The sequence below is a fragment of the Lemur catta genome, chromosome 19, assembly GCF_020740605.2.
Source record: "Lemur catta isolate mLemCat1 chromosome 19, mLemCat1.pri, whole genome shotgun sequence".
Lineage (NCBI taxonomy): Eukaryota > Metazoa > Chordata > Mammalia > Primates > Lemuridae > Lemur > Lemur catta.
The window spans coordinates 30,796,153-30,820,754 of NC_059146.1; the positions used below are offsets into that span (position 1 = coordinate 30,796,153).

Consider the following 24,602-nt stretch of genomic DNA (forward strand, 5'->3'; position numbering starts at 1 on the left):
AGACGCAAGAGAAAAGAGGCTTCACGCCCAAAGAAGCAGTTTAGAAACAAGCTTTCAAACTGGCTGGGCCCTTCCCTGTCTCCCTCACTCTCCCTACAAACCCTCCTCCCAAGTCCCCAAATACCTCTATTTTCCCTGGGAGGTAAGGTCCCCATTTCCAGCAAACCTGGGGTTCAATTTAAGGAGCGGATGTGTCAGTCACTCAGGTCTCAATCCAGCACCCTAGCCCCAACAGAATCCCAGGACTGATGCTGACAAACTCCGGGAATCCGTTTTGTGGAACAAGTCCTTCCTGTGGTTGCACTGCTCAAACTCAGACCCTATCCCCCTCAAACTCCCTCTAATGCAGCATGTACAACAGAGATCGAAAAGACAGTCCAGAGGTGGACTCTGGACCTAAGCTCAAATTAAGCCTTCACCACTTTCCAACCCTGAGCAGTGACCTCTCATTGCCATACTTCAGCTTCCTCATCTGTAAAATGGGAATAATCATAGTCCCTGCTACCTCAGAAAACAGGTAACAAACACCAACAGTAAGCACAATGTCAGGTACCTAGGGCACCTTTGCTCTTAAGTTAGCTATACTCGCTACTTTTTTTTTTTTTAAAGAGCCTAAATGACCCAAGAAGCTGCTTCTGATATATATGCTTCACATCCCTCATCTGTCCTTCTCCACCAATATAAAATAGGGATGGCATGTTTGCTCTATCACTGTGAACTACTACCCTTGGTTTACATGTGAGTCTCATACCCCCAGCCCAGGCTGTCCAATATGGTAGCAGCCATGAGCCACATGTAGCTACTGAGCATATGCAATTTGTGGCTAGTGCAAATTGAGATGTGCTGAAAGTGTAAAATACACACTGTATTTTAAAGACTTTTTTTTTTTTTTGTTAAAGAGACAGGGTCCTGCTGTGTTGCCCAGGCTGGAGTACAGGGGCACGATCATAACTCACCACAACCTCAAACCCCTGGACTCAAGCGATCCTCCCACCTCAGCCTCCCAAGTAGCTGGAGCCACAGGAACATGCCACCACGCCTGGCTTGATTTTTCTACTTTTTGTAGAGACAGGGTCTCGCTTTAGCCCAGGCTGGTCTCGAACTCCTGGGCTCAAGTGATTCTCCTGCTTCAGCCTCCCAAAGTGCTAGGATTAAAGGCATGAGCCACTGCTCCTGGCCACAGCCTGTATTTTAAAGACTTAATGTGAAAAAAAGAATGTAAAATATTTCATTAGTAATTTTTACATTGATTACATGTTGAAATGATATTTTGGATTAAATAAAATATATTATTAAAACTAATTTCCTCTGCTTCTTTTTACTTTTTAAAATATGGCCACCAGAAAATTTTAGATTACGTATGTGGTACTCATCAGTGGCTCAAATTATATTTCTAATGAACAGCACTGTCATAGACCCTTGAGAACTGGTATCATATTCAACTTTATACCCATGTCAGGGTCTAGCTTGGTGCCTGGCACACAGGGTAGATAGCAGAAATGTTTCATAGATGGATGGATCAAAGACGCTCTCCATACTTCTAGTCTTAAAAGCACACACTACTGTCCTCACATGTAACCAGGGCTGCCCTTCATTCAAAATATTTAATAACCTCTAAGGCCCCAGGTGCACCAAATCAAACTGGACACAGGTCATGGTGCTAGAGCAGAGTCCTGGGTTCCTTAAAGGGCCAGGCATCATCATTTTAGTTGCTGGGTTGTAGTGTGATACTTTAACAGCCTGGAAGGCTGGCCTGGTGCTTTAAAAAAACACCCTTTCCCCTGCCAGCCCAGTGCCCTTGCAGAGCTCACCCAAATGAGACATTCACCCTGTTCAATCTCCTTAGACACCACACCTTGTTTCACGTCAACATGTGTCTAGTGTGGCAGGCAGAGTCAACCTTGCTTTATTTGATAGGCTCTGCTGAAAGGCCTTTAGTCTTGAAACAACCAACAAACCATCCCAACAGAAATCGACCCCATCATGTCTTATTACCAGTGGAAATGATGCCACATCCCAGACTGCTCCTGCTGCCCCATGAATTAGGTACTAAATATAGTCTGCAGTGCTTTGCATGTCAAACAACATGGAAAGGAAATGCTGTGTCCACTTCCTAAATTTGCCTCTGCCTAGCAAAGAGAGCCTAGGAAGAGAGTCTGGCATGCAAGTGAAGAGCATGGAGTATGAAGTCAGTTTCCTCATCTGCAAAATGAGTTCAATAAAATTAACTAGGATTAACTGAGGAAATGTGTGAAATGCTCAGAAGAGCATCTAGTGCAGACTAAGCGCTACGTAACTCTTAGCTGCTATCATTATTGTAATTGTATAAAAATTAAAGTAATGTAAACTTGAAAAATAGGAATTCACCCTCCTCCAGTCACGATGATATTCTTTTTGTAGCAAACTCATTCCTACCTCTGGGCCTTTACACTTGCTGTTCCCTCTACCTGGAATGTTCCTCCCCAAACTCTTGGCACAGCCAGTGCCTGTTGCTCATTATAAGGTCTCAGCTCACATGACTCCACCTCAGAGAGGCCTGAGAGACCTTCCCTGGCCATCCGAGCTGAAGTAGCACCTCTTCCCCACCACCATCCTGCCCCATCAGCCACTTGCTATCCCCTCACCCCGTCATTTTCTCCACCATACTTAAAACCATCTGAAAGTGGCAGGATCAGGATTTGTTTATTGTGTGTCTCTCTGGCTAGAATGTGAACCGTAGGAGAGCCAGGATCTTGCCTGTCTTGTTCACTGCTGGAATCCCCAGTGCCAAGAACAGGATGTGCACATGGTAGGTGCTCAATAAATTTGTCAACTCCAGAAAATAAGAATAGTAGCTAATTACATAGGGCTAACAACAGCCCAACGTGTTGAAAGTTTTGCAGAGATTTCATTCAGTCTCCAAAAACCACTGAATAAAGACTACTATAATACCCATTTTGCAATGGAAAAAAAAAAAAGCTTAATGCACATCTTGCAAAAGTTAGTGGCTATGCTGGGATTTGAACCCAGATCGTCAACCACCTAAGCCACCTTCCAACCGTTACATGCTTCTTGCAAATATGAAGAGTGATATTTTCCACTGATGCACCACCACCAGCCCCTTAACCACCACTGCTCACTGCGGTCAGGCCACCTTGTTGGCTCTATCACCCTTTTCTGGGCAAATCTCCTTCCTTCATTCCATGGCAGCTGGGTCCCTCACCCTAGACTCCCAACATCTCCAAGGGAGATCCCTGCTATACAACTTGGCATTTCCAATGATTGAGCTGGCTCTTCTTGTGAGCCCGGCCCCACAGGGCTTTAAGTTACTTTGGGTTTGAGAGGTCACGACAGCTGGCCCTGCCCTGAAAGCTTGACATAGATGATCTCATAGAACCCTCTCTCAACAACTGCCATCTGAGGAAGGTACTGGTATCATCCCCATTTTGAGATCAGGAAACTAAGGCCCAGAAGGACAAGTGACTTACCCTAAGGTGTCACAACTAGTATAGGACAGAGACAGATTTTGCACCCAGGGCACATGGCTCCACGGTGTGTTTTTAGCCACTATGCCATACTGCCTATGTGAAAGGATGCTTATTAGATATGTTTGCTGAGGTAAAAAAATCTCAGAAACAACCTAAATGTCCAGTTGCAGGGGAATGGTGGAATAAAGATGGTCCCTCTGTACTGAAGAATGTGGGTCTGGCTGTTAAAAAGAATGAGTCAGATCTATATGCAATGACTTTAAGAACTATACTCCAATCGTTAAACGAAAAAAACAAATTACAAATGTGTACCCTGATCACTACCCCTCCTCTTTTTGGGAGTGGCAGGAGAAGAAGAAGAAAACAACTGATACATGTATATATACACACACACATATGTAATCAATATAAGCACAGAAAAAGTTAAATGAGAGCATCCACCCAAATCGCCAAGGGCAGAGAGCACATCCACTTACATTAACCGCCATGTAAGTTGTATTTAACTTACGTTACTTTTCAGCCCGGGGCCTTGTGAAGCATATGTAACTCACACGTCTCTTTACCTTGAGAGCCGAGTGGTACGCAGGCAACTCACAATGCCATGCTGTAGCATACATGTTACGTAATGGGTGGTCCCCTGGGCAAAACCCTGCAGTTGCTTCGTGAAAATCTCGTTGATGTTCTTACTGTTACAATTAACATTGACAATTTAATTGCATATAACTCATGCACAAAAAACAATAAAAAATAACAAATTTTTCATGAAATTAGAAAGGATCATTTTGTTTTCGAAGTTTTTATTCTATTTTCGTAATAAAACACTGTGGCCTCAAGGAAAAATTTTTTTTTCTAGTGTGGCAGTGTGTTAATAGATACTCGCTGTCTGAATAAATGATTCTCTCTGCGGGCATGGGATTTTGGAGTGGAGGGCGGCAATTATATTTTCCTTCTATCTCTCTGTATTGTCGACATGTTGCAATGAGTATGTATTTCATGTGTAACTTTTTTTAAAGCCAAACTCAGTCCAATCACACACAGAAAAAAAGGCCATGACAAGAACAGTCCTAAAAATGGGAGGAGTATCAGTTGTAAAGAAAACACAAATGCACAAATTTGTCCAATAGCCTCTCCTTCTAACAACTAAAAACAAACACTACTTTAAAGGAAACGGCTGTTGAATTCTCTTATTAAAACATAAATACTTTAAATTTACATTCTGTAAGTTACTAAGCCTAAGTTTGAAATATATAGTAAAATATGGGTTTTATAGCAAAAAACAAAAACAAAAACAAAAAAAACCTGGGTGCCAATCACTGCACATTCTAAATCCCACTGTTGATTTACCACCAAACAACTGCAATGTCCGAAAAACAAGCTCACATTTAACTCTTAGATCGTTCTACACAGACTACTAAAAAACCATGTGCTGTTGTCACTAGTAATTGAGAACAACTAAGATTTTTTTAAAGTCACTGCTTTATTTCCTCAGATTAACAAAACACTTAGGTAAACTTGGTGACCATCACAAATGTGATGGAGACCATGCTTTCCATCACCAAATGCAATCACAGTGACAGGTTTCTGACAAAAGACTCAACCCAAAGGGAGACCTAATAAATGCCATCCCCAGGCTCCTCTCAGGTGTGTGGTATGTGCGCTGCCTCCTGAAATGCCCAGGACAGCCACCTTCCCATATGGGATATTCTAACCCACTGACACAGTATAACTTTTCAGAAAGAAATGAACAACTCAGCCAATCTTTGGCAGGCTGAAATGGGTCCCCTGAAAGCCAGTTTCATGCCACATCCACAGCCACTGCAGTCTAGCCAAGTCCATAATGTCTTCTCTGCCCCTTAGTAATACATGTAACATATGCTTACATGTGTTAATCCTTGATGACTTAAAAGAAACAACCTTTTCAGAATAGGCCACTGCCAGGAGCTTAGGGGAATTTTCCGTGCCCATCAGATGAGAGACCACGTAGGCCAATGAAATGGCATTTCTATGAAATGGCAGCTCCATCCTTCTTGCCAACTAGACATGCGAAGGCTGGGAAAGAAGGACAATTCCCAAGTTTTTGGTTCGGGCAACCAGGTCACTGTTGGTCCATTGCCAAGATGGTGACTACTGGGTCCGGGGGGAAGAAGAGTTCGGGTTGGACATGTTGAGTTTATGGTGCCCAGGGAACAGCCATCAGAAGACATCAAGAAAGCACAGGCTCCACACTTGGAGCTGGAGCTCAGGGGTTAGTGTGGCTTTGAGATACACAGTCAAGAGATGGCATCACTTGGACAGTAATTGAAGCACTGGAGTGAATACACTGGCTTGTCGGGGAGGGGTGTGTGAGCAGGGGGCTGCTGATGCCAGGTCAGCCCCAGCTCTTCTTAGGTCCCTATACTGCAGTATGTTCCCCAAGTTAACCTTTGGTGAGTAAAACTTGGGAGCGGGGGGAGAAACACTGATCTTGTCCCCACTCTGCCTCATAGATACAAACAGAAGCAGAAAGGGCCTAAAAAAAAAAAACCAACAGCAAGATACATTTATTAAGCACTTATTATGTACCGGGCCCTGTTCTAAATACTAAATATGAATTATCTCCTGGAAACATCACAACAATTCTGGCACAAAAGTCCTATGACTACCATTTCACAGATGGGACACTGAGGCTGGGAGCACACGTGTGGGGGAGCTCAGGGCTGTTATGTCACACAGCCCACAGTTAGGCAGCCTCTGGGCCAGATGGGGAATACTGAAGAACAATTATAATACATAAAAGCTGCTACTTAGTAAGAGACGGCTAGGAATACAATCTCAGCAAATCCTTACAATCCTTTGAGAGTGATACTGTGATTGTCTCATTTTATAAATGAGGAACCTGAGGCTGTAGGAAGGGAAGTCAACTAAACCAGTTTTGAGTCTGACCAAGACTACAACTAGAGCCCCTCCCTGAGAGGGTCTCCCGGCCACTGGGAAAAGGCTGAATACATGGTATAATTTACTAAGCGCTATGTGCCAGCTGCTGTGCTAAGCACTTTACACATGATATTTTCATTGCATCCTCAAAACAACTCTACGAAGCGGCGGCTATTTAAATCCCCATTTTATAGATACAGAAATCAAGGCACAGAGAAGTGAAGTCAGTTACCCAAAGTCACACAGCTGGCAAACAGCAGATCCTAAATTTGAACCTGGGTCTCTCTGCCTTCCAAATCAAAGGTCTTAATAAAACAATCTCAGTTAACAGCATCTAGCCTTCGTTGGGTGCTAACTATGGGCTTGGCTCTTTACATGTACTCCCTCAACTAACCGTCATCCTATGCGATCGATACTATCTTCGCCTCGTTTCTCCGGGAGCTAACAATAACGCAAACACATACTGTCTTCTATGTGCCAAATGTTTTATCCGCTTATCTCAACAGAATCCCCGGCAAAAGACACTCTCCTACCCCGTTTTACTGCAGGGGCAACTGAGGTTCCGCGAGGTTTCCCCAGATCGCAGCTCCCCGGTGGCAGAGCCGGGACGCGAACCCACCGCTCCCGGACTCCAAGCTCTTCCCCACAGAGCCGGGTTGCACGTCTGGAAAGTTGAACCATGCGGGCACGAGTCCAGCCGGGTCCGGAGGGCGCGAGTCCCGGCGCCGCCGCCCCCCACGGTCGGTGCCCACACCCGGCCGTCCGCCCGGTCGCCCGCCCGCGCTGACCCTCCAGGTCTGAGCAGCCACAGATTCCCCGCCACCCTTGCGCGAGGCCGCTCCTGCGCCCACAGCCACATACCTAGGCGTCCCGGCTGCCCACCCCGCGGGCCCCACGACCGCTGCGTTCGGCCCCGCGCCGCTCTCTGGAGACGCCGCCAGCTCCGGTGGCCCGAGTGACTTCCAGGCTGCCCACTTCCAAGCCGCTTCGCGCGAGGCCTTCTGGGAACTGTAGTTTCGCCCTCGGCGGCAGCGAGCTGAAAAGAGCCTGGCGCGCAGGTGCTGCCGGGAGCCGTAGGCGCACAACCGCGCCGCCTGCCGGGGACGGTAGTCCACCGGTCGCCTCCCGGCCGCTCCAGTCTCCAGAGTACTTCCGCAGCCCCGGGGGGCGTGAGGGAGGGAGGCGTGTCTTCTGCGTACTCCAGCCCGGGAGCCGCGTTCCTCACCCAGCTAGGACGGTTTCTCCTAGCCCTGTCCGCCGCCTCCCTTCATCCGGCAGAACCTCTCCCTCACTCTCCGCGAGGCGCGAGACCCTCGCCGCGAGGACGCGAACCTCGGCGGAGGCTGGGGAAGCAGAGCTGTGCGCTAGACCCCCAACGGAGGGGGCGGGGGAGAAGGGCGTCGATGCGCGCTCGTGCACGCGCGCTTGCCGGCCGACTCCGGCCTAAATTGTCGCGGGCCCCCGCGGGGAGGTTTTGTTTTTTTTTAATGTATTTCGAACGCGCGCGCGCGCGCGCTCACGCCTCTCTCGGTTGGTCTGCCTCGCGCGGGCTGGGGGCGCTAACCGCATGGTTGGCTGAGTCCTCCCGCAGCATCCGCGAGGTAGCTTCTCAGGCTCTCGGCCCGTTTGGTCTGTTACTCCCCACGGGAGCTTCCGAGTGCCGTCACCCACGCCGTCCCCGTCCCCTGTCGGGAGTCCCGTAGCAGGTAACAGGCGCGGCCTCTGCCTTAAAAAGGCGGACACGCCCACCCTCCCGCGCACGTGGAGGGCCGGGCCGCCCGAGTGTGAGGGGACGTGGGTCTGGTCGTCTCTCCACGACCTAAGCGGCCCCAGAGCTCTGGCATCGACGGGAGCCTCGGGACTGCGACACAGGGGGCTGCCCTGGAGACCTTGTGATCTTCCGTTCTCTCGTTAATCACACATTCTGAGGGTAACTAGTGTTGAGTACCTACAGGCTGGGAAATTTTGTCCAAATGTAGTCCACCTGCTGACATAATCAGGGATCTGACCCCGCCCCCTACTTTTTTAAACGTATATTGCCTCTCCATAAGGGCTACCGAGGGAATTGACTGGAATTGCGAGTCCTCTGGTCAAGAAACCCTAGTCAATATTCTTCCCACCTCAGCTTGCCTTCCAGGAAGATGCTCAGTAAAACTTGAAGCTGGGAAGCATACATTTCTTCTTCCTAAGAGAGGGCAGAGGGGTCATTCATTTGCCCACTCATTCATCAAAAAGGTATTAAGAACCTACTGCATGCCAGGCTGGGTAATTATGGGGACACAGGTGAAATCCAGACAGCCTGGGGTCCTACCCTCAGGGAGCTCTCAGGCTGTAGGCATATCAGGCCACTACTAGATAGTGATAATCCAGAGCAGTGCTATCCAATAGAAATATAACGCAAGCCACATACGCAATTTTAAATTTTCCATAAACAGGCGAAATTTTAATATTAATAGTTTTACCCAAAGATATCAAAAACATTTTCCCAAGTTATGTTTAATGGAAAAATATTTTCATTCCTTCAGTTCTGCAATTTAATTAAGTTAGTTAAAAGTAAAGGTTTAGTGGATAGAACTGGAACCCATTCTACTAAGTGAAGTATCCCAAGAATGGAAAAACAAGCACTACATGTACTCACCATCAAGTTGTTATTAACCTATCAACACTTAAGTGCACATATAGTAATAACATTCATCAGCTGTCAGGCAGATGCGAGAGGGGAGGAGGGGATGGGTATATTCACACCTAATGGGTGCGATGCTCACTGTCTGGGGGATGGACACACTTGAAGCTCTGACTCGGGTGGGGCAAGGGCAATATACCTAATCTAAACATTTGTACCCCCATAAAATGCTGAAATAAAATTAAAAAAACAGTAAAGGTTTATGAGGCACAAAGATATTCATTTGTGGCATTGGTTGTAGCAAAAGGTTGGAAACTGCCCAATGTCCATTAATAGAAATTTGGATAAATAAATGATAGTTCAGCCACACACTGGAATGCCTTGCAGCTGGGAACTGTTGAGAAATGAGGCAGAGCTATATGTATTAATATGAACCAATCTGTAAGATATATTAAGAGAGAAAAAGGTGCAGAATAGTGTATATAATATACTATCATTTGTATAAGAAAAATATTTTTTACATATATGTCTGGGTATATGTACAGAACACTGTTAGAAAGACACAAGAAACACAACCACGATTACCTCTCTGAAGGGGAAACTGAAGGACAGGTGGTCAGGTGTGAAAAAGTGGCCTTTTTTTCCTTATATTCCCCTTAGTAGGTTTGGAATATTTTTACCATGCCCATTAAAAAATGTGTTTAATTAAAGGGATAATAGCTAAGTCATGGAATCATTGCAAAATTACATAAAACAACATATGTAAAATGCAATTGCCACTTTACAACCTAATCAATCCTGGAGTCTATCATTACTCTCAGGGATCCAGGATAACTCTTCCACCCAATAGAAACTATTTAATAGCTCACCCTGTTAATGCATTTTATCTGCCTGAAAAATTGTTTCTTTCTGTAAAGAAAGTTAAGTGCATTCCATCCCCAGCCCTAGCTATGTAGCCACCTGAAGGCCAGAGAGCAGCACTCCCAGATCCTGGGGACAAACATGGGCTCCTTATCAGTAATGTCATTTAGAGAACCAGATAAGCCATGGTTGCCCTTCTGACTTTACCATCAACTGATTAGGCCCTTCTGATACCAGCTTAACTTTCTATACCCCCTTCCCTAAATGTGAGACCCACCTGGAAGGCCATACAATCCATGCAGGGGCCTCCCACAGTGTGTTGGGAGTCCCAAATCACTTTGGCCTGGGCTTCCTGCAGCAGGATCAGCAGAACTCACCCTCTGCTATGGCTAAGCCAATGCCCTGTGTGCCTAGAACACATCACCCTCCTTTTGGGTGTCAGGTCACTTTGTTATATGTACTCGTAGCACTCCGTACTTTTCCTTCTTAAAACTGAATCACTAGCGTAATTTGAGAACATTAAAAGTTGCAGAAAAGTTCAAAGAATAATATAATTCATCACCCAGAATTTGCCATTGTAATCAATTTTATGACTATTCATTGATGCCTGCCTTCCCTGAACTGTAAGTTCTATGGAGCAGGGATGCTGCCTGTATCCCCTCACACACTGTAACAGAGAACATGGGGCCAATGAGTGACCCAAAGGGAGCCCAGGGTCCCGACAGTGTTGTGGAGTGCAGCGCCCCCTAGAGCCAACTCTCTTTAACAAGGCAGGGCTGGTGGGCCGTTTGCCTTCCCTCAGACCACCATGAACACTATACCTTGGAGTGGACTATTGCCAAAAAAAAGCATACGGTTCCACTGTCAGTGCCCAGTCATGGACCTAGCTTGTCTCCACAGTCAGCAGGACAAACCATATGTTGTCCTCAAATATCCTCTCCCCTAAGTTGGCCACAAGGCTTGAATTCTCCCATTAAATTATCTTTGGGTTTTCAAGATACTAAACAGTCATGACCATTGGGATTAAAGCATCTGAAGCTCACTCCGAATTTGCTTTTAAGGACCAGTACTGGGATTAGGGAGTCAAATATGGGGGATTTTAGGAAAGAGACTTCCTCTGAGGGTTAACTTGAGGAAACTGGTTTATGGGGTGGGACGGAGTGGCAAAAAATAAATAAACATAAAGGCTTGGGGTTTGAAGGCCCTCTTTCTCACTCACCCTCTAGAAATATTTCCCCAAAGGGTCCCAACCACTCACTTTTTAAGGCTTGTCAGGAAAAGTGGGACTCAGAGGAGATATCTGGAGCAGTGGGAACTGATGGCACTGACTGCAAATTTGCTACAAATAAGCACCCTTTCAGCAGCTCTGGGCCTCAAGAAGGTGCCAGTGGGGTACAATGGAGATGGTGATATCTGCCTCTCTGGAGTCTTTGAAGAACTAAGAGATGTGAAAGCTTTGTTGTGGGCTCCAGCCTACTCTACACATATGAGATAATGATAAGTTTTGTCTGCTGCTTCCCTCCCCAAATCCAGCCATCCAGTCTCTATGGCAACACAGAGACCCTGGCTTAGCCATGCTAGAGAGTGGGTTCTGCTGATCTTGCTTTAGAAAGCTCAGGACTCCAACAGCTCTCTAAACCAGTTCTCACACTTCAGTGTGAAGATCAGGTGGAGAGCTTGTTACAGCTAGGATTCTGGGGCCTTAATCACAGAGTTTCCAATTCAGTAGGTCTGGGGTGGGGCCCATAACTTGCATTTCTAACAAGTTCCCAGATGGTGCTGATGCTGCTGGCCTGGGGATCACACTTTGGGAATCATTTCTCTAAATTTGATGAAATTTTCCTTCACCTGGCAGGCAAGGTTTGCCTCCATCGCCCTCTGGTGGTCACACTATAAATTTCGCTGTCTTGTTTCCAGAGCAACTGAAAAGTTACAAAGTATGGGTTGCAAGGAATGGAGTTCTCACCTGCCTGAGAACTAGGCCAGCCTAAAATCAGCAATCATAATTGTCTGTTGCTTCAGAGTATTCTTAAAAGGGTTTTCACTTGAATTGATCCTATTTGGTCTTGGCAACAACCCTGTGAAGTAGGCAAGACTGGCATTTTCTTTGCTTTCTTTTTCTTCTTCTTTTTTTTTTTTTTTCTTTTTTGTAGAAACAGGGTCTTGCAATATTGCCCAGGCTAGTCTTGAACTCCTGGCCTCCCTCCTTGGCCTCTCAAAGTGCTGGGATTACAGGCATGAGCCACTACACCCAGCCAGGCATTTTCATTTTACAAATGAGGAAAAACAAGCCCATTGTCACACCAGTAATGACAGATTCCCTGACAGAGGGGGATTGTTAAAAGTAAGATTTATTCACAATCCAACCAGGAAAAGTAGGTTTGTCCTCATGAAGGCCAAAGAGAAGGGAATGGGAAAGAGAACGATGAACAGCAGATGCACCTCTTGTAAGAGAGCTGACTGATTCCACAAGCCTGAAGAAGCCTGCGAGGCCAAATGGTTAGATCCTTCCTCCGTCCATACTAGGCAGGGCTGGCTCTTAGTCCTGGGTGCCCCTTATCTGTTTCCTAATTCAGTAGTCAGACCTGAACGTTGATAGAATCACCTGGGGAGTTTGTTGTAAGTGAAGGTTCCTGGGTCCCACTTCCATGGTTCTAATTCAGTAGGTCTACAGTAGGGGCCCAGGAATATGCATTTTAAGACCTCCCCCACCCCCAGGAATCCTGGTGCAGGAGGCCCAGGGACCACATTTTGAGAACCTAGTCCTCACAAAATGCTATCCTGCCATACCACAAAAACAAACAACTATTATTTGCCTGTAAGGGTATTCTTTTCAGGGCCCTCTCTAGGTTTCTCTGCTTCCCTCACCCATATTATCCTACTGGGTTATGATAGAAAAATGCTAAGATTCAATCCCCAGCTCCTTTATTTACCCTCTCCAAGCCTCCATTTTCTCACCTATAAAATGGGCAATACCTACCTTACCGGGCTGTAGTGAGGATTAAATGAGAAGGTATATCCTGTGCATAGTTACTGACATCTAGAAGGTGTTCAATAAACATGAGTTCATGGCTCTTGCCTTCTGATTCCCAGCTCCTCAAAAAGCAGCAGTGCCTAAGCCAGGCTCTTTTGGATTCCCACAGGTTTTTAAACATCAGTCAGTCCTGAGGAGGACCAAGAGATAATCAAGGTGATGTCTTCCCCCAGACTCATTCCCCCATGGAAAGATTTTAAATACTGCATAAATGAAATTGTACACAATAGCAAGGTAATGTATACGCAGGACATAAATGTGTTATTGGTTGGCCTCTATCTGTCTTACACTCCAGAAGAGCCACAGATTGTCTTTGAGAGCAGAAGCAAGCAGGATAGACCATAAAGACAATTGTCACCCTAGAGGAAGTAGGCTATCAATTTCCAAATGAGTCTACAGACCTCTTACAAAGACATTTTGATAGTGGGAGGTGAACACTTTGGAGCATTGTCAGAGGAACCAACCTTCTGGGAAGAGAAGGAAGAAGGCACCAGAGAGAACATTTGCCAACCTCAGTTGTGCTATGGTTGGCTCTGAATAAAATGATCCCAGGTGCATGTTTCATTAGCACAAACTCTTATCACTGTGGGATAATATATATCGTATATGTGCCAGTCCTCTGTCAAATTTAAAGGCCAGATAGGGTGTCCCAAGAGTCTTAGTATAGTTTTAAGCTTTAATAACTTAGAGCTGCACTAACTTATGGGACACCCTGTTATATCACATGTGGGTATGAGGTGATGCACTTGCCTGGGTAATCTGTTAAATGTTGTTTCTTTTATGATACATGTACCTTTTAGGCAAAGGGAGACTGTGAGATGCAGGTGTGGCTAACATCAGGTTAGGAAGAACATCATTTTCCCCTGTGTTCACACTGTAAAATTTGCCCATATATGCCCTATAGGGGTTTGGTTCCCTTCTGCATTGGGTGATTTGTTATAGGCTTGTGAAGTATAGATGTCCCACAGGTGATAAGTTGTGCATGTGTGGGTGTAATAGTCCTTGGGATGGGAGGCCTGACTTTGTGAACTGCTCCAATTGTGACTTGTGTAAGACTATATTTAGCATATGTGTGCTCTGCCTCTTAGTTTATGCTATGCTTCTCCCCAGCAATCCTCAGATGACCCAAAGAATAACTTAGTTGTGCTGAGTGACCAGTCCCAGATATTGTTCAAAGAGTCTCGCTATCCTCAAAATATGCCACTTATATGCCATTACTACAGTGACACCTACTTCTTTGCCTCCCTCTCTTGGGCGACACCACACACAAAAGAAATACAGGTAAAACTGCCTTTCTTACCCTTCTTAGTCCATTCTCCGAGGGCCATGCCCATATAGCTCTTAACCCAGACAAAGGAAGATATGCTCCTTGAATGAATGGGATCTGGATCCAGTATTCCCCCCGCATCCTTTGTCCACTTACAATCTCCATGTTGAGACTTGGAGTTTATGGTTCCCCTAAAGTAGACCAAGGTTGGGGAAAGGGTCCTAGGCTTCCTGCCTCTCCATATTTCCAACTCTCATCACCAAGGAGTAAAATCACTCTAGAGTCTTCCAATTCCTCCTTAGCACAACACAGGGAAAAGTACCTAAATATTCTGCCCTTTCCTCCGCTACTATCTTTTCTAGGCAGTTTCTATCTTATTCTCTTCTAGGCTGTTGTATGGATGATGAGCAAAACTGACGACATGGTGGAGAAGAGAACATTCTCCATGACTGAACAACTGCCGCCCATTCAGTCCATGGTCCACACAGGTTCCTTTCATATCATTGTGACTTACTGTGGTGATATGATTCTGCGGCTCTTTGGGGACCACTTTCGGGCATTCAAACTCCTAAGTATAGTGCCATGCCGCTTCAACATCAGCTGCCTCTGCTATGACCCGGAAATGAAAATGCTCTTGTCTGGCATCCTGGGGGCGGTGGTCACCTGGGTCATTGAGTGCAGTGGCAAGGGCCTCCAAATCGCCCACATGGTCTCCATGCCTGGGGAGGAGCTTGTCCAGGACATCGTACTGAATAGCCCCGGCGGCTCCCTCCTAGCCCTGTGTGAGACTGTGGTGAGGGTCCTTGAGCGCGAGGGCCAGGGCCGGCTGGGAGAGGCAAAGAGATTCACTTCCACCAGCAGTGGCTCCTCCATCACCTGCTGCTTCACCTGTTCTGATCAGGGCTTTCTCTATGCTGGAAACCAGGCTGGGGAGATCCAAGTATGGAGCCTCGTTCAAGGCCAGTCTCTCCACAGCTTCAGGGCTCATCACTCACCAGTGATATGTATCCGCAGCCGGCCAGAGGCCCACACGCTGCTGACAGCTGGCAGTGAAGGCATAATCAAGGAGTGGAACCTTACTTCTGGAAACCTGCTTCGGCGGCTAGAACTTGGCGAGGAGCTCTGTCGACTCCAGTTTATTGATGATGTTACTTTCTTCCTCCAAACCACCCACAGTTTTTCCTTGCGCCGTCTGCCCTGCTTCTATAGCCTCTTCAACGTCTGTGGTTCTGCTCCTCACCAGGTGCGTCGGGTCCGCTGTGGAGAGAACTGGTTCCGGATCCTGTGCACTACTGAGGATGGCTTGTTGCGCTTTTTGTCCCCATTAACAGGGGATCTTCTGATTCTTACTTGGCCCTTCTCAATCCTGGACAAGGCTGTGGATTGGGCCTATGACCCAGGGAAAGAGGAGCTCTTTGTAGCAACAGGCAGCTCGGAGGTGCTGGTATTTGACACAGCCCGCTGCCCTTGCCCAGCCAAGTACCTCTTACGCACCTCACCAAATTCTCAGGACTTTGTACAATGCCTGGCTTATGGGCATTTCAAGCTGGGGCGGGGTGTAGAAGGACTGATGTTCTCTGGGCACCAGAGTGGTATAATCAGAGTGCTTTCCCAGCACAGCTGTGCCCGAATAGAGAGACTCATGCACTATGGGGCTGTACTGGCACTCTCTACGCCATCTGCAGGGATTTTTAGTGGCCAAGGAAACTCTTTCCTCTGTTCCTATGGAATGGATGACTATGTACACCTGTCAGAAGCTGTGCTCGAGGGGGTCAGAGTACGTCTACAGCCCCTCGCCAGCATTCTCAGCAGCTGTCACCTAAACCACCTGATGCTTTTGCCCAAGTCTGTTAGTGCCATCACAGAGACTAACTGCCTGCGTCTCTGGAAGTTCCAAGATTTTATGTCCTCTGGGTTACAGAATGGCTCGACGTTCATAGAAACGTTGCCTCTGCATCAGTGTACCATCACATCCTTTGATGTCTGTCTGTCCTTGAATCTTTTTGTCACAGGTGCTGTAGATGGCACCGTCCGGGTCTGGAACTTCCATGGTAGACTCATAGCCATGCTGGACTCATCACTGCACTTTGGCCCACTCTGTTTTGCAAATGACCGGGGTGATCTGCTTGTGACTTTCAACCAGAGTCTTTATCTGGTTTCCTCTTTAAAACTGTTTCCTCCAAACATACTAACTCGCCTTTCCTTTGTGAGTATAACAGATGAAGCACTAGAAGTCCCTAAGCCCTTCATACCAAGCTTCTTCTTCTCCTTTGAAACCATATTTGTGCCCAAGTATGTGTACCCAGGGCAGGGGCAACAGGAATTAGTGGGTCTGGTGAGCCTTGTCAATAAACGGGCCATTGCCTTTGACCATTCTGTGCCACATGTCATAGAAGAAGATGAGGAAGGGAGTCCAGTAGTACTGTGTACCCCCACACGTGATTATTTGCAGGAGGCAGAAGCTGATTGGATGCAGATGAGCAAACCTCACCAACCCCATTATGTGATTCCTCCCCAACTACAGATAACTAGCTGGGACGGACTCAACCCCTATCAGATATTGCGATGCTACTTTGGTCAAGGCCAGGAATGGCTCCTTGCCCCTGACTGCTATATCCCCAACTCAGTGATTCGTGCCCGTCTTTGGCCAGAGGGCAGTCCAATATTCCTACAGTGCAGCCTGCACTCACCCCAGCGGGAACTGGAATGGAACAAGTCTCGATTTTTCTTCTGGCACCACAGAGTAAGACCTATTAGTGATATAGGAGAACCCTCAAAGGAGAAGGAGGATGTAGACTTCCTAGAAATGAGACTATCCAAGGATATAACCTACAGCGTCCTTACAGACGGAGCAAACCGAAGTTGGCTGGGAAGAAAAATGAGTGAACTAGCTGTTAATAGCCTGATTGAGACAATCCTCAATATTATGCTTCATGCTTCTCCACTGAAGTTCCAATGTTGTGTTGGTGCCCTAGGGCAAATCTTTGCCTCTTACCAGGTGTCTCCATCCCCGCGCACTGAGACAGCCCGTCGTCTGCTGGACGAGACAACCAATTCTAACCCACTGATCCGAGAACTAGCCTGGGAAGGGCTGAAGCGTCTAGGAATGATTACTCATCTCTTTGCCCTGCCTCTGTCCCAAGGATTAATGGACAAGGACCAAAGAGTGAGGATTAAGACCCTGAGCCTCATGGCTGATACTGGAATCCACTCTAAGACCTCACTCTTAAAGTTGATCCAGAAACGAGAGGTTTTCCAAGAGATGCAGTAAGTTGTTTGTACTTTCCTCAATTCTTTACCTCCTTCTAATTTTCTTTTCCCCTTCCCTTTCCTTGGTATCTCTTCCCCATTTTTCCCTTCCCTTCCTTTTCCATCCCTGTTCATGAGCTCTCCCTCTCTTCTCTTTCATAGCCTTTGTCCATTCCTAGATGACTACCCTTGACAGTCCTGACAGCTCACTCCTTTCTCCATTTCTTTTCCTATTCCTGTCTGTCCCCTACCTCTTCAAGTTCCACTTTTCATCCTTTTCTCCTACCCTTGCTTCCTAGACTTTTTCCTCTTCTTGGCCATCATTTATATCCATATATGTTGTCCCTCTTGGCTACTTTGCCACACCCACTGCCTGTTCCACAGTAGTTCTTTCCTTCCTGTTCTCCCTTTTGTCCCTGATTCAACATAGTCCTTCTTCGCTTTTGACTTTCACAGGCAGGAGATGATCGGGGAGGAAACCTTGGACCACCTGCTAGGGATGCGGCCCACAGATCTCCAGATCCTTCACACACAAGTGGAACAGCGACTGAATGAGGACCTGACCTTGTCACATAGAGATGAAAAGCCTGCTTTTTCTTTAGATGTCTCAAGGACTTATGAACATGCATCCTTTTCCATGTATCCTCCCCAAGATTCTGAAGAAACTGAAGTGGCCACCAAGCACATCAAAGGCCACAAACGGAGCCGAATAGGGGGCAAAAAGCAGAGTACGTAAGGAGTGATCTGGTCCATGCCTCAGGGTCCCCAAGAGGCAAGGTAGTTAGGGTTAAAGTGGGTCCAGAGATACCAGATAGGAAGAGAGATATGTGGAAAGATCTTGTCATAGAAAGAAACTCTCCTAGGAAGGATCCACCCAAACTCAGGAAGACCCCAAGGCCTATCTTTCCAGGATTTGGTTGGGGAGGGGAGGCTGGGAATACAGCAAGGAGAATGCTTTTATTTTTTAAGGCCTCAGCCCTCTCTGTTGGTACTTCTTTTATGGTAGCTCCTCTTAGCTCACACCAGATATTGGGAAGGGTTTCATTTAGCTTCCCATGCTTTCCTTACCTCCATCTCCTGATTTTCCCTGCAGCCCGAAAATTGTTGCGGGGTCTCAAGAAGATGAAAGAGGGAGTCCCAGAGGCAGGTCCCACAGAGGGTGAAGGCGATGAGAGTGAAGCTGTACCAATTGACATGGAGGAAACATCCATCCCTTCTAGGTCTTCAATTGGCAGTATCATAAAGGTCTCAAAAGATGCTGAGGCTCAAGAGAAAGATGTCTCAAAGGATAACTTTGCGATGGCCCTGACGATGCTGAGGAGAATACGGGACAAAAGAGGCAAGAAAAGAAAAGCTCAGAAACCTCTAAAGAGGCACAAGAAGAAGACAAAAGAAGCCCAAGTTATAACTGAGGAAACTCCACCTCCTGGGCAGGAAGAACCAGCTATTACAAGGGTTAAAATCAAAGGGCGAGGTGCCGCTGGACTGCCTGGCCGCAGGTCTACCCCTGGAGATGGCTCATCATGGCGGGATGATCTGTGTCGTCTTATGACCCTGAGGATATCTGGTTCCCAAACAAAAGTGTCACAAGATTTAAACAATGAGCTAGTGACTGTAGCTCAGCAGATGCTAGTAGATCGGCACCCCAGCTGGGAACTCTTTCAGGAGATCTGCCCCCTGTTGAAGGAAGAAAGGCAGGTTTTGCTTGAGGATCTTGATTGGGATGTAGTCTGGCCAGAGGAAAAACCAATTTTTATCCATGAAGAAGCAATTAGAGAGGACATGGTCATCAGAGACATGGAAGAGTTACAAGAGAGACAAGAACAAGCGCAAAAAGAAGAAAGAGGCATGGAGGACTTGGAGGCAACCCAAGCGATTCCGAAAAAAGGCAAGAAAAAGAAAGTGATTTTTTTAGAACCAGGTGACCTAACCAAGAGAAAACGAATATCAAAGAAAGAAGAGAAGGAAAAATCCTTTAAGAAGTCACCTAAGCAAGAGAGGAAAGCACTCCAGCAGGAAAGAAAAATGGACAAAAAGGAGAAGGAAATTATCAAAGAAAAGAAGGACATGAGTGAGAAAGTGAAGGAAATGGCCAAACCAAAGGAGAAAGTGGTTGATCAAGAAGTAAAACCAGTTATGGTTGAGAGGAAGCTATCTTGGCAGGACGGGAAAAAGTCCTGGGATCAGTGGAAACAGGTTCATGGTGAGACCATAACATCCTGGGATGCATGGAAGCAAACGTGGGAGAGTAAGCATCTTCAGGAATTGGAGAAACTACCCCAGGCTGAAGAGAAGCTACTCCAAGATGGGGAAATGCTGGAGGGGGACAAAAGGAAGCTGGAATGGCATGAGTGGACACAGGCCTGGGAAAATAAGCTGTCATCAAAGGCCAAGGAGCAACTGTACAAGGATGAGGACGAAGTGACTCAGGTGGAGGAAGTATCTCAGGAAGAAGAAGTATCTCAGGAGGAAGAAGTGATTCAGGAGGAGGAAGTGACTCAGGTGGAGGAAGTATCTCAGGAAGAAGAAGTATCTCAGGAGGAAGAAGTGACTCAGGAGGAGGAAGTGCCTCAGGAGGAGGAAGTGTCTCAGGAGGAAGAAGTGACTCGAGAGGAGGAAGCGTCTCAAGAGGAGGAAGTGAGTCAGGCAGAGGAAGTGTCTCAGGAGGAGCAAGTGACTCAGGCAGAGGAAGTGTCTCAAGAGGAGGAAGTGACTCAGGAGTGGGAAGAAGAAGAAGAGCTGGTCACAGAAGAGCAGAGACAGATCCAGGAAGATCATAAACAGGCCAGAATACAGAGGAAACAAGCCCAAACTAAAGGAAAACAAGCCAAAGAAGAGAGGAAACTAGCACAAGAAGAAGAGAAACTCGCACAAGAAGAGAGACAACTGGCCCACGAAGAGAGAAAACTGGCCCATGAATATGAGAAAATGGTCCAGGGAGATGGGGAAATGGCCCAGACAGAGAGGAAGTTTGCCCAGAAAGAGAAAAAACTGGCCCAAAGATGGGAAAAGCTAACCTGGGAAGCAGAGAAATTGGCCCACAAAAGAAAGAAACTGGCCAAGAAATTGGAGAAAGTGGCTATAGGGGAAGAGAAATTAGCAATGAAAAGTGGGAAACTGGCAGAGATAAAAACAATATTGGTCCAGAAAGTGGAAAATCTGTCCCAGAAGGATCAAAATCTGGACCGGCAAGAAAAGGAGCTGGCCCAGGAATTGGAGGAACTGGAATGGGACACGGAGGAACTGGCCTTGAAAGAAGAGGAACTGGATCAGAAAATGGAGACATTGGTTGAGGAAAAGAAGAAACTGGCTCAGCAAGAGAAGACACTGGCCTGGCAAGAGAAAAAGTTAGCCGAGGAAGAGAAAAAACTGGCCCAGGAAGAAGAACTGCTGATTCAGGAAGAGGAGAAACTGGCCCAGGGCAAAGAAAAAATGCCTGAGAAAGAGAAAAGACTGGCCCAGAAAAGGGAAAAATTGATTGAGAAAAAGGAGAAACTGGCTCAGGAAAGGGAAATATGGGTCCAGAACAATGAAGAACTCATAAGGAACAAGAAGATGGTGGCTGAGACAGAGAAGAATCTGGCTCAGGAAAAGAAGAATCTGGCTCGGGAGAAGGAAAAATTGGCTCATAGGAAAGTGAACCTCCTCTTTAGCAAAGAAATACTCAAGCAAAAGAGAGAGCACTTAGTAAAAGTAAAAGAGAAAGTAGAGAAGTACAAGGAGAAACTGGCTCATATAGAGGAGAAGCTGAGACAGGACAAGGAGACAGTGCTCCAGAAGAAAGAGAAACTGGCTGATGCAGAGAAAAAACTAGTCCAAGCAGAGGAAAGTCTGGCTGAGCAACAGGAGAAATTGGCCCAGGAAAGAATGAAATTAGCTATGGAGAAGGCGGCATTTTTCCATGAAAGGAAACATCTCCGAGGAGAGTTGGATGTTGCTAAGGAAGAAGAGGCATTGAACCTGGAAATGAAGAAATTGGCCCAAGAGAAGATGAGACTGGCTGAGGGAAAGGAAACTCTTCCCAAGGGAAAGACTAAAGAAACTTCAGGACAGACAAAACTGACTAAGGAAGAAATGGAACTAATTAAGAGGAGGTTGTCACTACAGGAGAAGATATTGGTATATGAAGATAGGATATTGGCCACAGAGGAAAGGAACATTGCCAAAAGAAAATTGGAACGTACTAGAGGACAGAGAATATATGCCCAGGAAGAAAGGAAGTTAGTCACAGCAATAAGGAAGTTGGCTAAAAAAAAGGAGGGCATTTCCCAGGAACCAACAAAAATAAACAAAATCTTAAAGGCACTTCAAAAACTAATCAGTGATGAAAGGAAAGTAACCCAGGAAGAAATAAAGATGGCAAGGATAAAGAGGTCACTCTTTGTTAAGGAAAAAAAATTGTACCAGGAACAGAGTAGACTTGATATCAGAGAGTGGGATGTTTCTGAGGAACAATCAGAAATGACCAAAGATGAGAAGAAACTGGCTTGGAAGCAGAGAAAACTGGCCAAGGAAATAAGAAGAATGATAAACAAAGAGGAAAAAATGACTGAGCAAGAAAGCAGATTGGCCAGGAAACATAATAAGGTGATGATACAGGATGAAGAAGAGGAAGGAGTAGAAGAGGAAGAAGAGGTAATCCCCTTTCTTAAACAAAAAGGGAGAAAAAGAAAAGAGGAAAAGAGAGTTGATACACGAAAGGAAAAGTTTTCCAGTCAATTGGATGAGCTGGAAAGTGACGAGTACTTTTCTGAAGAAATGGAAAGTCTATTAGAGGAACTAGAGGAAGAGAGTTTGTCTCAGGAAGCGGAAGAGGAGGAGGAAGAGGAGGAAGAGGAGAAGGAGGAGGAAGGGGAGGAGGAGGAGGAGGGAGAGGGGGAGGAGGAGGGAGAGGGGGAGAAGCAAACAGAGAAAGAACAAGAGGAGAAAGAAAAGAGGAAGGAGAAGGAAAAGAGGAAGGAAAAGAAGAAGGAAAGGAAAAAGAAGAAGGTAGTGCCAGAGAAAGAGGAAGTGTTCAAGGAGAAGGAAGAAAGCATGAGTGAGGAAGACATGGAAAGTCTGAGTAAGGAGGAAGAGGAGAGAAGTGCATTAGAAGAAGAGGTGGACCAGGAAAAAGAGATCCTAAAAAAAGAAAAACAATTTAAGTTACAAGAAGAAAAAATAAAGAGCACAAGAGGAAGGGAAATAGTCTCTTCCACTGGAAAAGAAGTCCCTCATATCAAAGACAGTACTATGAAACTGGGAGTTATAAAAAGCCCTTTTAAGAAACTGATTTCAGTGTCTCTGGAGATGAAAAGGAAGATACCAGTACCAGTGTCAACACCAGTGCCGGTGAAAGAAGTATCGTTGGAAGATGACAAGGCCATAGCACGTGAGATGTCCAGGAAATTGTCAAGGGCAAGGCTTATGGATAAAAAAAGAGAACTGTTGGAGAAATATAAGGCCATATCTCTACATGTTCCAGATATACCTTTGGAGTCCCAGGAACAGGACTTAAAGACCCCGTTCATATCCCACATATTTAGAAAGACCATGGAAGCTCAGAAATTCCAACACAAACCACCACGTGCCCAGTGGAAGTGGTTTCTGGAGCACCATCCACCTCTGATGAGGAAGACTAAGGTACAATTACCTCCCTCCCAAATCCTGGCTGAGGAACAACATCGAGACATAAGCCTTTCAGATGTAAAGTGGATCCACCATGTCCTAGAACGGATAGAAGCAGGAGAACAGCCTTCCAGGGATAGTTTCCACAGATTGTGTCAGCTCCTCAAAGACCTCACCTCAAAGGGAAACTTAGATTGGCTGCATCTGGCCAAACTTGAAGCCATTGTGTACCGTCACAGGCAGGCCCTGGAATCACAAAGTACAAGGATCTCAAAACCCAGTAAGGAGCCCGTGAGTCCAAAATACCTGAAAGTGATTCCTCCTATAAAAGGAAAGGAAAAGGAGAGTGGGCTAAAACCTTTGGCTGTCCCCACACCCAAGTCCCCATTAGCTACCAAAAGGATTCCAGACCCAAAGGCTATAAACTGGCATCTTCTAGGAGAGCCTTACAGAAGTGAGCGAGTGCAGCAGATATCCACTGCTCTCAAGGAGATGGAAATGCAACACCTTTATCCTGCCACAAGAGACATTTTTCCAGGTGCCCATGCCTCTGTGGAAAAACAAACCCTGGCACTGATGTTTCAAAAGGACTTCTGGGATTTTAAGGATAGGGGCAGGTTTCCCAAATTGCCCAAGTTAGCGAAGAAGACACAGCCCATCTCTAAAAAAAAGGAAGAGGTTCCTCTATGGGAGACATTTGTGGCACTGTACCATGTTTTGCGAATGCTGCAGCAGCGATATGCAAAAGACAGCGCTGCTTGGATGGAACAGTTCTGCCAGCTCATGGACCTGTACCAACTCAAGTCCCCCCGAATCCAGAGGCTGCTACAGGAGCTGCTAATGAGAGAGGAACCTCAACCCCAAGAGATTATTTACAAAGAGGCCCTAAAGGCCACAGAGCTAGTTCCTGGAGAGCGATTGTTCCACTGCCTGTTTTGTGGTGCCTCTCATACCCCTAGAAGCACTCAGCCATTCCAAGATGTGGTACCCCTCCCTGGAAAGAACAATGTGCGCACCATCCTTCCCGTAGGCATCGCCCAGTATGGGATCTTAGAACTTGCCTGGAAAAGCCTGCCTCAAGCTGATATTCATCTCACCAAGGAATTGCCCCACATCGTTGCTCCCACTCCCTAATTTGGGACTGACTAGAGGTCAAGACTTTTCATTCTCAACTGGAGAAAAGGCCTGGTCACCAAAATCTAGACCTTCATCTCTAGGCCCACACAGAGGTAGGGCCAGGTCGAAGCCCTCTCCTTACCCAGCTCTAGAAACCAGATTCTATACGTGGAATAAAGAGGAGGTTCTTGTTTATAACAAGCATTTTGATGTATTCCTTTTCTCCAAACTTTGGTTCTCCAGGAAGGTAGCCAGGAAAACCAGATACTCACATACTCCTGAGAATGGGAAAACTTCCCAAAAGCTAGTGGTGCTGTGGAGGCACTGAGGCAGAGAGTCTGTCCTCCTCTTCCTTTCTTGCTTCGCACCATCTTCCTCTAAAAACTATAGGAAGGAAAGCACCTGGCCCCAAAATAATGTATATATGGCATTAATATAAGAGGTATTGATATGGTGGAAAGAGAA

General features: G+C 46.3%; 2 protein-coding genes across 2 annotated transcripts in view; one reads left to right on the forward strand and one right to left on the reverse strand.

Moving 5' to 3' along the window:
- Nucleotides 1–7,379, reverse strand: part of SIPA1L3 (signal induced proliferation associated 1 like 3) — a 219,186-nt gene extending 211,807 nt beyond the window's left edge. The window contains exon 1 of the mRNA XM_045532124.1: nt 7,242–7,379. The gene's annotated coding sequence lies outside the window, so the exon portion shown is untranslated. The remainder of the gene's footprint in view (nt 1–7,241) is intronic.
- Nucleotides 7,380–13,007: 5,628 nt separating this feature from the next.
- On the forward strand, nt 13,008–24,230 carry WDR87 (WD repeat domain 87). The gene is made up of 6 exons (XM_045532130.1): nt 13,008–13,132; nt 14,009–14,179; nt 14,554–17,432; nt 17,871–18,142; nt 18,508–19,853; nt 20,121–24,230. The coding sequence occupies exons 1-6, from the start codon at nt 13,058–13,060 to the stop codon at nt 24,153–24,155; spliced, it is 8,778 nt and encodes a 2,925-aa protein (XP_045388086.1). The 5' UTR covers nt 13,008–13,057; the 3' UTR covers nt 24,156–24,230.
- The last annotated feature ends 372 nt before the right edge of the window (nt 24,231–24,602 follow it).

What these genes read in the sequence shown, in the direction of transcription:
- WDR87 (XM_045532130.1), top strand. Translation starts at nt 13,058, where the DNA reads ATGTCTTCCCCCAGACTCATTCCCCCATGGAAAGATTTTAAATACTGC. An exon ending in GAGGTTTTCCAAGAGATGCA is followed by an intron (nt 17,433 to 17,870) that starts GTAAGTTGTTTG and finishes TGACTTTCACAG; the next exon opens with GCAGGAGATGATCGGGGAGG. An exon ending in AATAGGGGGCAAAAAGCAGA is followed by an intron (nt 18,143 to 18,507) that starts GTACGTAAGGAG and finishes TTTTCCCTGCAG; the next exon opens with CCCGAAAATTGTTGCGGGGT.